The sequence below is a fragment of the Artibeus jamaicensis genome, unplaced genomic scaffold (genome assembly GCF_021234435.1).
Source record: "Artibeus jamaicensis isolate MK-2021 breed Jamaican fruit bat unplaced genomic scaffold, CSHL_Jam_final contig_477, whole genome shotgun sequence".
NCBI classification, from domain to species: Eukaryota; Metazoa; Chordata; class Mammalia; order Chiroptera; family Phyllostomidae; genus Artibeus; species Artibeus jamaicensis.
In genome coordinates this window covers 1,443,452-1,459,234 of record NW_026521854.1, presented here as the reverse complement: position 1 = coordinate 1,459,234, position 15,783 = coordinate 1,443,452, and the positions used below count along the sequence as shown (strand labels likewise).

Below are 15,783 nucleotides of genomic sequence, written 5' to 3'. Positions count from 1 at the left end.
GAATACTTCCATCGTGTCTACTACCCCTGGGCCTTTGCACATGCTGCCCTCGCTTACTGTCATCCCTCCAGTATCAGCTCAAGGGAAAGATGCCCATACACCCCAGACAAGGTTGGAACCTAGGGTCATGCTTCACAGAGCCTGGCCTGAACCCTCATTGGTGAGGATGCATTTCATTGTGATTGTCTGATAATACTGCCCCTCTCCCCTACCTGACTGTGGGCCATGGCAGCGAGCAGGCGCAGTAGGTGTGGCTCACCGTCCTCTTCCAGACACTCAGTGCAGTGCTTGCACACAGTAGGTGCTCAGTCAGTGTTTTAAATGAATACTATCTTATCTGATTCTACCACCATTTGTTCTACCAGCTGTCTGTGGTTGGAAGTTGAGGGAGTTTAATTTAAGGTTTCACTTCCATAAACAGTATCTCCATGAATATCCTTATGGATAATTGTGGCCCACATTTTTAATACTTTGAACAAATATTACCAGTGAAGTGGCTGTGTCAGTTAAGGTTTTTGACACAAACTGTCAGCTTCTCCATTGACAAAGTGTATGTCAGCTAAGGTTCCTGACTGTAGTATTTAAACGAGCTCCTTTTTCTTCACCCATACCAACGTCTTAATTTTTTTCTGTCGGGTAAGTGATGAAAATGATGTGTTCTGCGTATGCAGCCCGATTTCCCTGTAGTGCTCAGAGACTGTCTTTTTTACTCCAGGAGGCAGTTTAATAGAGAGGTTTTGGAGTCATTTTCACAAAACTGAGTCTCTCTGTCCGAGAACGCGGTTCGCCTTTCATGCATTCCAGACTTCACTTATGTGTCTCAAAAACATTTAAATTTTTTTCTTGACTACGGGGGGTTACATACTTATTAATTAATTTTTATTTTTATAATTTTGTGCTGGCTAACCAAAAATAGGACAAGCAAAAATTATTTGGATAATCTGATTTAAATAAACAAAGTGTTTGATAAACATTCAGAGAGTATCTGTCTCATCAGATTGTTATAGGGATTAAATAAATTATTGCATATAGGACCCTTTGAACTGTACCTAGTGCATGGTAAGCGCTCAGTAAATATTAGTCTTTATTATTTTCAGATGCATTAAAATATCACACTGCCCAAGGCATTCCTGGAAAAAAATCTGCCACTATAACCTAATAAAATATATAGTTCACTTATAATTAGATAGCAGTTATTCAATGGAATAGAGGCCTATTATTGAAAAGAGTTTGTTTTTTCAAAACTAAACGTTGTATGGAAAGACAGAATGAGGTCATGTGAAGAGAACAGCACATGCAGAAAGTACTGTGTGAATAGCTCACTACGAAGTCGGATCTGGCCATTCCTGGTTTACTTTTAGTTTATCTTACTACCTCCTGAAAGTTAAAACTGCTGTCTCCCAGCACCATTCACAGGCTGACTTGTCATGTTATAGGAGACGTTCGCAATGACATTTATGTCACCCTGATCCACGGGGAGTTTGACAAGGGGAAAAAGAAGACGCCCAAGAACGTGGAGGTGACCATGTCTGTGTGTGACGAGGAGGGCAACACCTTGGAGGTACGCACTGTGGCCCTGAGTGCCGCTGCCATCGTGTGCTTTCCCAGAACTGGGAGCTCCGGCCTGCGGTTGATTGTTTTCCTCCTTAGGGTACATTTGGTTTTCCGTAAGGAAAAATTGTGAAACCTGTTAAATTTGTGATTAGCCATGACCGGTTTTAGTAAGGAACCCATTTAGACTCTTATTTTCATATTTTGCTTGTGCTGAGAAGTATCTCAAGCCACTCATGATTTCATTTGTACTTCTTGATGCAGTGGTCCTTTGTCATTCTGTTCAGCCACTTCCATGCCTGTCCCGTTCCTCGGGGGCTTGAGCGAGGTGGCGTGTGTGCCCAGAAGCGCTGGGCTCTCCTGCACCAGGCTGGCAGAGCCACAGTGGTTGCTCCCAGCAGAGGCTGTCGGACTGGCAGCCTCTTGGTTAGAGGTCAGCTGCCACAGTCTGTCAGTTTCAGGAATCAGGGCTCAGGACACTGCGGCCCAGAGAGAGTAAGAGGTTTTCTCAGGAAACACAGGTTAATGGTGGAGCTGGAAGTAGATCCAAGGCGTCTTGACTTTCTGTCCAGAGTTCCTCCAGCCATTCACGTGGAGCAGAAGTGAGTCTGGGCTCTGACATCAGAGGAAAGGATACAGGCAGGAGGCTTGCCCTGTCTCAGTGACATCTGGCTCACGGATGAGCCGTGGTCACCTGCTTTGGAATCCCAGAATCCTGCTGCCTGTGCACTCAGCTCACTGTGTGCTGCGCTGCAGGGGCCCTTGAGGGCACAGCAGCGTACACAGCAGGGTGTCACTTCCCCTTGAGTATGTAATCTTCGAAGGAAAAGTGTTGACCAAGGAAAGTAGTATTCTGCATCATGAGACAAGCAGAGTGCTGTGGGCCAGGGCGTGGGGGCGATCCGTATGTGCTATTGGTAGAGCCCTTTAGCCCATGAGTTCAAGTACATGTCTTCTCCAAGTTGGCCATTTCACGGCTTTGCTAACTAGCTTGGAGGTACTCCCATGGAAGCCTGGTTTTACTTCTTAAGTGGTTCATTGCTAGGAAAAAGGACAGAATGAGTTTTGGGGTGGGTGCCATACAGCACCTGTACTGCAGGTCCTTAAAGCAGAGTGTGGACAGGATCCCACGCAGCCATGGGCCTGCATCTGTGCCACGCTCCTGCTGCCCTCACCAAGCCTCTGTTCCCTGAGAGAGGAGATGAGAGGAAAGGAAGAGGACAGTGCATGTCTAGGGAGGGAAGAAGAAATAAACACTGCTGCAAAGAGGAGTGTTAGGATGGTGCAGGGACCCTTAGCGATCACCACACTGAGACCCTCAGAGGAAGTGATAGCAGCTCATTCTTACTCAGTTCTTCATGCCCCAAATGTACTCAGTGTGCAGCCGCCCTGGGCCAGCTGTGTGGAGGGCAGAGGGTGCATGCGTGGTGTGGGGGGTACCTCTATTGTCCTAGATAATATTTTCCTCTCTGCATTTTTTTCTCTCCATCTAAAGAAAGCAATTCATCCTGGCGCGGGATACGAAGGCATTTCAGAGTACAAGTCAGTAGTCTATTACCAAGTCAAACAGCCCTGTTGGTATGAAACTGTCAAGGTGAGAATGTAGCTCCTATCATACATTCACAACCTCACTTATATTCCTTCTTTTTACCTGCAGGTCATTCCTACTTTATCCCGAAGTTTCAGATAGGTTGCATGTGGTATGCAGTGAAAAAACTGATCATTACAATTCTGCTGAAGAGTATTTAAGAAACTCAGACTGAAATGGCATCCTCATTCATGAATGTGTAGCATTTGAATAGAGAGACTGAATGCAGTGATGTAAGAGGCTGCCAGAGGGCCCGCCACCAAATGGCAGTTCCCGCTCTGCAAGGAGTGGCCTCGCAGTCTTTTCTTCTTGGCCTCTAAGCAAGTTTTCTGGGCCTCTTTTCCGTTTAGATAAGTGTATTACAAACTGCAAAGTGCTTTTCAGATGAGTCCTCTCCTGTGAACCTCTCAGTAGCCCTGTGACTAAACCGTTCAGGGCTGTAATGCCCTTTCTGATCAGGTGCCTGAGAGTCCAAGAACTTAGTGAACTCCAAGATCCTGCAGCTGTTCAGTGTCAGAGCCTGAGTTGGAGCCCGCTTCTGAATCCCTGGCTCTGCCCGCTGTCTCTCATCATCACAGCCTTCCGAGTTCTCCACGGAAAACTCAGAAAAGACACATTTGTGTTAATATCTCAATACCGAAGTAACTATTGTCCATGGTATTATATACTTCAGTTGTTTTGAATTATGCTGTTTATACAAATGTATATTGTGCTTTTGAAAACCACTTATCTCAAAGCTTTAAATGTATTCAGAAGTGTATTTTTAGATACACTTTGTGTAATATTCCATCACATCGTGATGCCAGGACTTAACTGTCACAAATTCTGGTCTTTTCATTGCCCTGTATTTCTGTTTTTGCTGTCCCCCTTCATTATATAAGCAGCAGAGTCCTCCTTGTCCCCAGTGTATATCTTCTCCTTCTATTATGAGCCAAGTTAATACCATATAAATATGCACCTTGCAGTCTGACATGTAGCAACCTCAGAGGAATGGTCTTTTCCCTCTGAAATATCTCCTGCTTTGTACTTGAGAAAGCACTAGAAATTTCTAATATCTCCATGCTCAGACTCTTTATAAATAGCAAAGATCTTCTCCTGAGACTCTTTGAGCTTGAAAGTGGCTCCATTTCCTTTGAACAAAAGCTTCACCAAATTGCACTTTATAGGAATTGGTGCTGTGACCAGACCCTAGAACTGAGCCTGATTCTGTCAAATGAACTGTGAGCACAAAGGAACGTGTACATGTAGATGATGAACTTCCTGTTATTCTGCAGGTGTCCATTGCTATAGAGGAGGTTGGTCACTGCCATATAAGGTTCACCTTCCGCCACCGATCGTCTCAGGAATGTGAGTACCAGGAGGCCAACGCCACCTCCATAAAAACGCTTCCTCTTGCTGGGCGGTGCTTTCTCGGGTCTGCAGAGCTCGGAAACTGGAACTGACTCGTTGGTGCTAAGGAAATCAGAACGAAAAAGAATTCCCCTGGGCTTTCAAGATCTCTGCTCTTACTCTGATCAGAATTTCCCCAAAATGTGTTCTGTGAATCCTGAATTTTTGTACGATGTTAACAGGTGCCGTACCACGAAAGGGGTTTCCCAGTCCGACAGGGCTGGGAAGCGCTCTGCCTCTTACCTCCCTCTTACACATCCATGCTGGTGTGGCCCTGTTGCTGAGAAGTCCCGCAGAGAGAAAACCGTTGGATACGAAACTGTTTAATCTGTTTTCTCAGACTACAGATAATGAAGTGGCTGCCCTAAAGTGTGGCCAGAGGAAAAAAATTGATCACAAAATTTCTGCAAGTGTCTTGTAATTTGGCACTGTGTAAAAATGCAATTCTTTATTTCAAACTGAATGTGTTGGGTACACCCATGTACCAGACAGACCACAGCCCAGGTCCTGGGTCTGTCACAGCCAATAGGACTTGGCCACTGCTCTGAAGTGCTCTGTGGCCATGAGGAAGATGAGCAAGAACACGTGTGGTTAAGTTCAGAACAGCGGCATGGGCTCCAGCAGTAGGCAGAGCTGTCGGGGCGCACAGAGCAGTGCGACTCACCCTGGTCATGCTCGAGATTCCCTCCATTATAGCTGAGACCTGAAGGTGAGGTGACAGCCCACCGAAGGGTGACAGGTGGAGAAAGTGTTTGAAAACCAGAGTGAGCTCAGCAGGGCTGCAGGGGGAGTAGGGGGAGCAATCATAATTTTAGGCAGAAAACCACGAAATGGCCTTTGTCAGTATCAAAAGAGTCAAATATCGGCAGTTTCATATGGCTCCATGTAATGCTAAGCTACCATTTAGCAAGCTTGAGTGTGTACCAGACACTCAATGAAGCTCTCTTTCAACATACCTGGTTTATATCCACAAAGGACATATGTATCCATAAAGGATGTACTGCTTTTATCCACGTTTATATGTAAAGAGCCTGAGCACAGGGGTTAAGTGCTTGGCCACGTTCACAGTGCTAGTGACAGAGCCTGGGTCCAGGCAGGCTGGAGCCAGGTTGTGGCACATGAGGGTTCTTTTGAGCCCTGTTCTGGAGGAGACATTCAAGGGTGTTTACGGGAGTGGTGGGGGTGGTTTGGTATGTGATTGTAACAGCTTTGTTCATAATGTCCTCATACTTGACGCCACCCAGGTGGTTGTCAGAGTGGGAGTGGACAAAGAAGGTGGGTCACTGCTTAGCCAATATGGGGACATGGGATACACAGCAGACTGTAGAGTTGTGTCTGAGGTGAGAATAGGCCATGAATTCGCCCAGCTGTCAGTGTCTGGGATGCAGTGAGCTCACACCTGAAGAGCAGGAATTGGGAGGGGACTGTCCTCCCCAGATGGCGCAGAGCACACCCCCGTACCTCTCCCAGCACTTGGGCTAATGTCTGGGAAGGGGGAGCAGAGCAGGCTCCTGCTGGAAGTGTCTCGGAGTAGGGTGGTTGGCCCGATCAGGTTTGATTTGGGAATCTCACTCTAGCTGCAGTGTAGAGGAAGTGATGGTGGATAGCACTGGAGACAGAAAGACTGGAGAGGGAGGTCCTGTAGAAACCGAGGGAAGAGGTGGGGGCAGCCTGAACTGGGGAGGAACAGAAGGGAGGAAGAGAGGAGTGCCAGGGGTATTCAGGACATGACATGGGGCAGAGTCGGCGTGGACACTTGTGTCTTTGATTCCGATAACTGAGTGGTTGCTGGTCTTACTCATTTGTAAATCCAGAGAGAGGAGCATACCTGGAGCTCCCGAAAGATTTTGGTTTGGGAAATACTTCCTTTAGGGACGCCTGCAGGCACACACAGCACGGATGGATTATGGTAACTTGCTGACCTGTACTGGGGATAGCCTGGCTGATTGTCATGCCTCAGAGCAGAATGTGGAGTCAGATGTCATCGCCAGCACTTCTGGTAATCTTTCAGCACGGCTCAGACACGTTATTTCTGTCTTTTCAGCCAGAGATAAATCGGAACGAGCCTTTGGGGTGGCCTTCGTGAGGCTGATGAACCCGGATGGCACCACCCTGCAGGACGGGAGGCATGACCTGGTGGTTTATAAGGTGGTACGAACAGAATGAGGCCTGGGAAAGGACTGGGGAAATATTTGCTCTTTCCGAAAGGGGTTCTTGAGGTTCCTTTTAAGTTTATGCATTTAAATGTCAAAAACTTCTCTAGAGCTAGGCATTTGCCTCTTTGAGGAAACCCTGGGGTCTGCACCCCACCAGCTACAAGGCAGGGACGGCATCGAATTCTCAGCTCGGCTCCTCCCCCTGCAGATGGCGCTCCTGGGCAGGGACCGTCGAGGGCTGGGTCCGAGTGTGGTGCGCGTGGTAGGACGTGGTTTTCATTATCAGCACGAACCAGGCACCACTTCTTTGCCTGTTTCCTTCCTTGACAGTTTTGTCCTCCAGCTGCTCCAGAGCGATCGCATCTACTGAGATTTTAGAGTAGCGAGTAGATGCCGGAAGGTCTCATTTACCCGGCGGTATCGCAGACTTGGCAGCGTTTTTGAGGTGTATCTACCTGATCTGCCTTTCCCTTAAGAGCTATTATTAGTTCATAAATAGCTTTGAAAGGTATGGCAAGCCATTTCTTCCCAGTGAACCCAGGCAGCCCAATGATGCACAATTGTGACCATTTAGAGGTTTAAGAAAATGAAATCCAACCTTACTCTTTAATACATACTTACTTATACCAGAGATCCAAGTTATTCTTGGCCTAGCTCATCGCTTACTCCATTTCCATTCAGTGTTGCAATTATTTCTGGGCTCCAGCCCTGGGGACGTATCGCAGGGTCTCCACCGGGAAGGTAATCTAGGTGTAATTTGATCAAGCCTCATTCTTCTTCTGGAAATGCATTATGTCCAGGAGAGATACCCTTTTGGTTGGCATGTCAGGATTCGCCCGTCCTTTGGTGTTGCTGACACACTGCCTTTTCAGGGAGAGAACAGGAAGATGGAAGATGCCAAGTACTACCTGACCCTGCCTGGAACCAAGGTGGAGATGGAAGAGAAGGAGCTCCAGGCATCCAAAACTCTGGCCAACTTTGCCCCAGCCAAGGACAGCACAAAAGATAGCTTTCAGATTGCCACTGTCATTTGCTCCACAAAGCTCACCCAGAACGGTAGGTCCGGGGTGGCCCGGCACCACAGTGCCTTCTCCGCTTGGTCCCCCTGGGAGCCTTTGCTGGACTCGACTAAACAGCTCAGCTCCTTCTGAGGTCTTGTTGTCCGTCTTTCAAACAGGATAAAAAGTATTTTTGGTATATTTTACAATGTTGTCAGACCTATAAATATATTTAATAGGACCTACTAAGGTATCCTTTCTGGATTTTGCACGTATGTAGTAAACGGAGTCTGAGCATTTGAACGAGTCACATTAATTCTTACCTCTCCTGTAGCAACCTATAGGCTTCAATATACAAGTCTGTTGACAGTTACTGCAAATTGGCATTTATTGCACTACATATTTTTTACAACTGATTTAATTATTTGCCATTTTGCAGCTTTTTTACTGAAATGAGCACATCCTGTGGGAAAAAATCATTTTAAATTATGAAATGTATTCAAATAATGGCTTAAAATGGGTCTCTTTTGGACAAAGGAAATCAAGAATCTAACTTACATTTAGATTCTTTAGAAAAATTAGAAAGTCTAACATTTCTCTCCTTCGATGCAGCAAAGACCTCCAATAATGTGTCCTGTATAATCTGTGTGACAAGAGATGTGAGTGTTGGGGGAGGACCCTGGCAGGTGGTTGTAGCCTGTAGCCTGTACAGACGGGTCCGGATGGGGCTGGAGGTTCCCTCCATCCCCCAGAGGGTCTCCTCTTTCCCAGGTTTTTCTGAGCAGTGAGAGATTTTTTTCTGTATAATCAGCTGAATAGTTAAAATGGCCTTCATTTTGTTCCTCCTGGAAATCTCCAATATCTCTTAATCTCTCTGGTATATATCATAGCATTCGAGAGCCCATAGTTACTCCTCACTCATTGAACATACGTAATGTGTTACGAGTCCTACCAAACAGAGTGAGACAGGATCAGCTGCTCAAGGGATTTGCCTTAGAAATTCTGTCACCCTGTGCTGTGCAGTGGGTTTATGGCCTCTGTCCTCTTAGAAGAGCTGGTTGGGTACCTGGTAAGGGCTCTTTCTAGAGAAGTACTGAGACAAGACAGGTTAGATATAAGGTGCGGTCAAGGATCAGGGGTTGGTTATCTTTAGAAAGGTCAATATTGTTTTTGATGAATTATCGTTGGCTAGAGAACATGACAAGTGACCAGGCTTAAAAGAGTGAAGTTCAAAGCAGATATCTCTCAGAAAGTAAAAATACACTCATCAAAAATTAATCCAGAAAAAATGGCCAAACTTTGGAGATAATATAAAGATCTGCGGTTGCAGAGGACTCGGGGAGAGAGGTAGGGATGAATTGGCAGAGTAACCGGGGATTTTAAAGCAGTATAACTGTACTACGTGACATTGTAACAGATCCAGGTCATTATATACTTGTTAAAACACACAGAATGTACTGCACGAGTGAACCCTGACATACACTGTGGGCTTTAGTTAGTAAACTCTGTTAATTGGGACAAGTTTACCACAGGATGTACAGTGTTCCCGGGAAACTGGAGGGCAGTGAAGGGATTTGTGGGAACTCCCTATACTTTCTGCTTCATTTTTCCATAAACTTGCTACTGCTCAAAAAAATCTGTTGATTAAGATAAAACAAAAACAAAAATTTAGACCAGAAGACTTTCTGGTGTTTCACAGGTGACATGACAAACTCATATCAGCAACATCATCCTCACTAGGTATAAAGTAAATATGATAAACTGCTGATATCAGGTAAAATGCTACAGCATTTATGAAATTGACATAGAAGGTGTCTCAAAGATATAAAATGTGTTTAGGCCCTTTGACCCAGTGATTTGACTCCTAGAAATTGAACCCAAGTAAACAATGAGAGGTGTTGTGAAGATTAATGTATGAAGGCATCCCCTGTGATCCATAATAGGGGAAGAGTGGAAATAACTGAATGTCTAATTCTTGGATCACTTTGAATTCTATAGTGGACTTAATGACAAAATATACACAGCTGACACATATACTTTAAAACACAGAGACATGAAAAAAATCTTATGTTCTGCAGAGTAAAATCTCAGCATCATTTAAATACATGAAGGGTATTTGGAGCCAGTTGCCTGTGTTCAAATCCCAGCTCTTCCACTTAGTAGCCGTCTCATCTTAGGCAAGTCACTCGACCTCTCTGTGACTTGGTTTCTTCATCTTTAAAATGGGAGTAACAATAGTATATGTTCAAAAGGATGAAGTAAATTAAAATAAGTAAAAGCAAAGTGAAAGTAGCCCCTCGTAGTTACGGATGGTTATATGAATATTAACCATTCTTACTACCATCATCCTCATTATCTCATGTACACAGAAAAAGACAAAAAGGAATCACTGCAAAAGTGTAGAGCGTTCTTATTTTCTTTATTCTTCTTGGTATTTTCCCAATTTTCAAAATGTTGCACGCTGAGTGTGGTGGTAGACTACATAAGGCATTCATGTGAAGGATCCAAATGGCGGAGGAGTCAGCGGAAGCCACGCTGACCTGCTCCCAGGACCAGTCTGGAATTACAACTACACTGTAGACAAAGCGTCCTGAGTAACAAGCTGAGCACTAGCTGGACAGAAGCCTTAGAGCCGCAGACGGTCAGAAGAAAGCATTCATGTGCTTTGGGGACTCTCGAGGGATATTTGAGAGGGAGAGCGTTTATGAAACATCTGGTCAATCATCTTTCCCACAGACTAGAGTTCGAAGAAAACAAGCAGTGAAAGGTTAAAAACTAACTCCTAATGCTGATCAAAAGGAATTTCTGTTGCAGGTAGCCACACTGTTATGTGGCTTAGTAGCTCCATGGCATGACAGTAATGGATGAGCAGTTACAGTACATTTATACAAGGGGATAGATGTTACGCAGTAGGAAGATGAGCTAAAGCTGCGTGCATCAGCCGGCATGAGTCACAGAAACACAGCAGCCCAGCCTGTCTCCCTGATGCTCTGGCCCCAAGAGCTAGGATCCAGCAGGTGCCAGGTGCATTCCCTAGAGGAGCAACATGCCAGTGTCTTAGGGAGTGAACCTCTGGGCAGACTGATGGCGTCTTTGCAAATGCCTAAGGCTGCTGGGGACTGTAGTATCTCAGCCCTTTTCCAGAGGCAGCAGCGAGTGAAGTCGTGAGCAGAGTGGTACCATTGGCTGGCCTGCAGCAGAGAGAGAGAGATGGGAAGCCGGAAGAGGGCAGTACCTGTGGACAGGCCTAACACAGGGCCCATTATTAAGTAATGAAAGAAGGGAGGGAAGGGGGGAGTAAGGAATGAATTGAAGAATTGTATTGAGCACCTGATCAGATTCCTTAGGACTGCTGGTTCTCTTCATCCACCATTCATTCATTCATTCTTTCATCAAACATGTATTGAACACCTACTAGGTACCTAGCAGCATGGTGGGGCTATGAGAATGTAAAAGCAGTATGCCTTAAGTGGCTCAGATCTATGGGAAGAGTGAAAGAGACACCAAGTGTATTTTTTATTTTGTGTGTGTATATATGTACACATAGGAAGGAATACCCACAGCAGAGAATGATTGGGAAGTTTTTCCCAGAGGAAATAAAGGTAGAGATGGGTCTTGAAATTTAAGTGGGAGCTTACAAATACCCCACATGTAGTAGTGGGGTACGTTTCAGACAGGGAAGAGTACATGCCAAGCCAGGAGGCTGTTTCAGAGCCTGCCACCGCGTGGGGTCTGACCGCTGTGGGTGAGAAGAGATGGTGGGCAGTGGGGCTGGCAGGAGGGCCACACTGGGGCCTCACTGCTTCGTGAGTGGTTTTGGGACTTGATTCTGTTGACAGTGGGGGTCTGTAGGCACCGGGTTTTGGAGACTTCTGAGAAAACAGACAACATGCAAGCCAATAAAACAAGCATACCTGTGGCACAAACGGACTATTCTAATGAAAGGTGTATGTTTTCAACTACGTGTGTGTGTGTGTGTGTGTGTGTATTCACTAATTAAAAACTGTGTATTGCTTTAACTAGATAAAGCTCTGTTACTAGTAACAGTAACTTGATGTACTAAAGAGAACATTAAAGTAGTAAAGGTCCAGACACCTGTCATATTTCCCTGGGACACTGTAGTAGCTCAGCATTCATTAAAGCTGTAAGTGGCTTAAAAATTCAAAATTCTGCATTTTAAATGCAAAAATCAAGATTTTTGTCCTAGACTTACCGGAAGGGCTGTGAATCTGTTCTGCCTCTTAGCAATTTACGTGATTTGTTTGTCTGTCTCTCTGCAGACTCCAGGCAGGCAGGATGTCAGAGTAGCAACAACACGATTGGTTGGGATCAGATAAACTTACAGTGAAATTCCATCCCTACCGGTCCCTGACAGTTGTGTGACCGAAGGCAAGGGATTCCACTTCACAAAGCCTCGCCAGTTTCCTCATCTCAAAACGGAAAAAATCACATCTGCTCCACAGCGTGGATGTGATGTTTAAATGAATTAATGCATGTATATAAGTTCCCTTTTCCCTTTGAACCCACCGAGCACGTTAGTGACAAGGGAGAAACTAAGCAGGTGCAGCAGGACTAAGCAGAGGCAGGAGCGTGCGAGGTGTGGCTGGGGCGTCATTATTTGCCAAATGTGAATTGTATTCAGGTGTCATTTTATGTACTTTAGTAGTTAATTGGTTTGTCTGAAAAAATGAGAGACTGTAAGGTTTTCCTCTGATTTAGATAGGACACAGTAAATTAAAGAGTACATACAGTATTGCCCACCATTAAGAACCGTTGTCTTTTCCAGAGAGTTCTGTAGCTCTACCCTGAAATGTTGTGGGTTGCTCTTTCTTATCCATGTCTAATGTTTATGGTTTCTGGTCGTTTCTCCTAGTTGACCTATTAGGCTTGTTAAATTGGCGTTCGAACTCCCAGAACATTAAACACAACTTAAAGAAGTTAAAGGAGGTGGAAGGAGGAGAGATTGTTAAGGTATGTTTACATGGTCATACTTAGAAATATACACACCGTGTCATTACTTCAACACTTTAAATTAAACCTGTCATTGTAAATACGAAACTTTTTGGCTACAGTGGGAAGCAAGTGCGTCATTTTTAAGAAAATGCTATATGTAAACCTATGCTATTGAAACTTAATTATCCCCGAATTTCTGCAGTATGTAGCTGAACCAAAAGCATAAATAACCTCTGTTTTTCTTTCCTCAGTTTTTGCAAGATACACTAGATGCACTTTTTAACATAATGATGGAAATGTCAGATGACGAAACATACGACTTTCTTGTGTTTGATGCACTGGTAAGCAGTTAAACCTCTTAACTACTGCTTGTTCTTTCAACTGTGAGTTACTCATTCATAATAAACAATTGTAACGAATAGCATCCTACATAAATATTTGTGTACGTCTGTCTTAACTATTTCTTGAGGCTATATTTCTGGCAGGAAAATTAGAAACATTTCACTTATATTCAGAGCCTTTCTTTTTCTGTTTCCTGTTAGATCTCAGTTGTGATGTGGTTTCTCTTTCTCATGAGGGAAAAGCAAGGTTATATGACAATAGAAATCAGGAATCACTTTAACTCGAGTGAAAGCTCAAGAACCAGGAGAAACCATTAACAAAGATGCCTGTGTGTGTGTGTGTTCGTGTGTGGGAGACTGATTTTATAAGTCAGAGATGAGTCTTCATCTCATATATGCACGACATGCAGATCTGCAGACAACTGAATTTGTCACACAAAGTAATTAACACGCCGTCTGTCCTAAGAACTGAAATCTAGACAGAGGGAGGTGACCCGAGAAGGTAGGAGAGGGGGAGACACTGATACATCCAAGCCAAGCAGTACTTTTCTTATTGTTGGTGTTTAAACTCAGTGCAGAGCTTTACCTGAATTTGTCAGCAAAGGAGGAAGGTGAATTACACCTTTAGGTCATTCACCAGCTTGGAGAACCTTGATACAGTGTCCAGGGCGTGGGAGGTTAGGGTGTCAGGTAGAGACAGGAAGTACCTCCAGCTGAGGTCGCACCTGGCCAGGTTTCCAGGAGGGGGAGACTGTGGATCTGAGCTCTGCACCGAAGGTCTGGAGACACCTCCCTGCAGAGCAGAGGGTAGGGAGCATAACTGGGTGGTTCGGGGGCTCTTTCTGTGTGCTTCCGGCATGAGTAGGTGCCAAGAGGTCATTTGTAGATTATGCTTTTGGTAGCGAGACAAGCGTGACACTGGGAGGCAGAAATCCGATGAAGTTCGGTTTCTGGGTCACTCAAACTGCCTTCAGAAGGAGAAACTCAAGGAATATTTCGCAGGCTGCATCCTTGGGTCAGAGTGTAGTCTTCTTGCAGGAAGCCCCTGCCCGTGTCCACGCCCTCCTGTCCCACAGCCTGCCCCGACTTGTGTTCCTGGTCTGCTGGACTCTCTCTGAGACAGACAGCTCCCCAGGGCCGGGGCGGCTTTTGTTGGTGTCTGCGCAGCATCTAGCACAGCGCCCAGCACTTCATAGTCGTTCTTGTTCATGTTCAGTGAAACGGAACCTGAGGCTTGACTTCAGCTTTGGAATAGGAAAGTGAGAAAGAATGCTGCAAACCTGAGGAAGGAACAGCAGACAGCAAACCAACGTTAAATGCAGTTTGCTGCCCTGGCCAGTGTGGTTCACTTGCCTGCAGTCTCGTCCTGTACCAGAAGGTCTGCGTGTGTATAAGAGGCAGCCAGTCAGTGCTTCTCTCTTCCTGCATCCATGTTTCTTTCTCCCTTCCTTTCTCTCTAAAAGCAGTGAAAAAAAGTGTCTCTGGATGAGGCTTAAAAACAAGAAAGAAAAATACGGTTTGCTGACAGAATGCCTAGGGCTTGTGCAGTGACACTGTTTATTTGTGTCTCACCTTGGGCAGGTCTTTATTATTTCACTGATAGGAGACATCAAGTTCCAGCATTTCAACCCCGTCCTGGAAACCTACATTTACAAGCACTTCAGCGCCACTTTGGCGTACGTGTAAGTAGGGGTCAGGGGGGTGGACCGTTGTCAGCTTGCGAGATCTGTGCCCTTAGCTGGAATGGTTGTTGAGAGATGAGAGGGTCGTGGGCTCAGAACCTGGTTCCGAGCTTCCCAGTGGGAGAGGCACTGTGCGAGCGCTCTAACCCTGGGACAGGCGTGCTGCTCAGCCTCTCCCCCAGGGAAATGATGAACAGAAAAGGCCGTGTGTCTTTAAGAAGACAGACCGTCCAGGTGAGGCGCTGAAGCCATAGAGCAGGGGTGTCAAACTCCTTTTCACCAGGGGTTGTAATTGAACTCCTTAACAGTTAAGGAGTAGTTACATATGTACAGTCCTAAAGTTCTTTCAGCCCCTTGAAGGCAACCTCGAGGCTGATGTGGCCCCAGTGAAAATTAGTTGGACACCCCTGCCATAGAACACAAGGCGGGGCAGGTGACCATATCCAGAATCTTTGGTATTATGCGTATTTGAGACTAGCATGAGGCCCCAGAGGGAGCAAACAGTGGATTAAGCAAAGGTACATCTAGGAGAATTATCATGCATAAGATAAGAGAGGGTTTCATTTTTCCTTCTTTTGAGGAAGTGGTCTCTCCCTCTTCCATAGTACAGACTTCTTTCTGTGTTTGAGTCGTGACCGCGGAGAACAGCTCAGCGCACTCACTCTCTGCCTGGGAGCGCTCGGTCCATCACGTGTGCTGTGCCACCCGCCACCCCACACCCTCGAGTCCCAGTCGCTGTACAGAGCAGCGTGGTCAGCGGTGATGGCAATGGAGCAGAGATTGGCAAAGATCTTTCTGACAGTGGCTTTTGCCAGGTCATGGCAGTTGCTACTGGCTGATCTTCAGGCCAAATCATTCACCTTTTGTGTCCTTCTCTGAGTTGTACAAGAAAGTGCTTCATCTTATTTGCGTGAAAGTCCCTAAATGGGATAAAACAGAAGTGACACGACAGTGGTCCCCTGCAGCACAGGCACTGACTAACACAGGATGTAGTGCCCGCTGGGTTGGGGTACTCAGCGCTGTGCTGTGGCAGGCTGACTGCAGCCAGCAGCTCAACCTCCCACGCAGCAGAGGTCGCAGCGAGGTGACCCTGGCACTGGACCTCCGTCACACAGAGCCAGATGT

At 45.8% G+C, this 15,783-nt stretch overlaps 1 protein-coding gene across 3 annotated transcripts in view; it reads left to right on the top strand.

Annotated features, from left to right (window-relative positions):
• DOCK5 (dedicator of cytokinesis 5) overlaps positions 1-15,783 on the top strand; it is a 195,996-nt gene that overhangs the window by 115,081 nt on the left and 65,132 nt on the right. For 2 of the 3 annotated variants that reach the window (XM_053668169.1, XM_037163469.2), the window contains 8 exons: positions 1,437-1,561; positions 3,047-3,145; positions 4,414-4,486; positions 6,573-6,679; positions 7,557-7,740; positions 12,556-12,653; positions 12,887-12,976; positions 14,558-14,658. In XM_053668169.1, coding sequence (XP_053524144.1) covers positions 1,437-1,561; positions 3,047-3,145; positions 4,414-4,486; positions 6,573-6,679; positions 7,557-7,740; positions 12,556-12,653; positions 12,887-12,976; positions 14,558-14,658 — 877 coding nt within the window. The remainder of the gene's footprint in view (positions 1-1,436; positions 1,562-3,046; positions 3,146-4,413; positions 4,487-6,572; positions 6,680-7,556; positions 7,741-12,555; positions 12,654-12,886; positions 12,977-14,557; positions 14,659-15,783) is intronic. The other variant, XM_037163470.2, reaches the window with a different exon arrangement.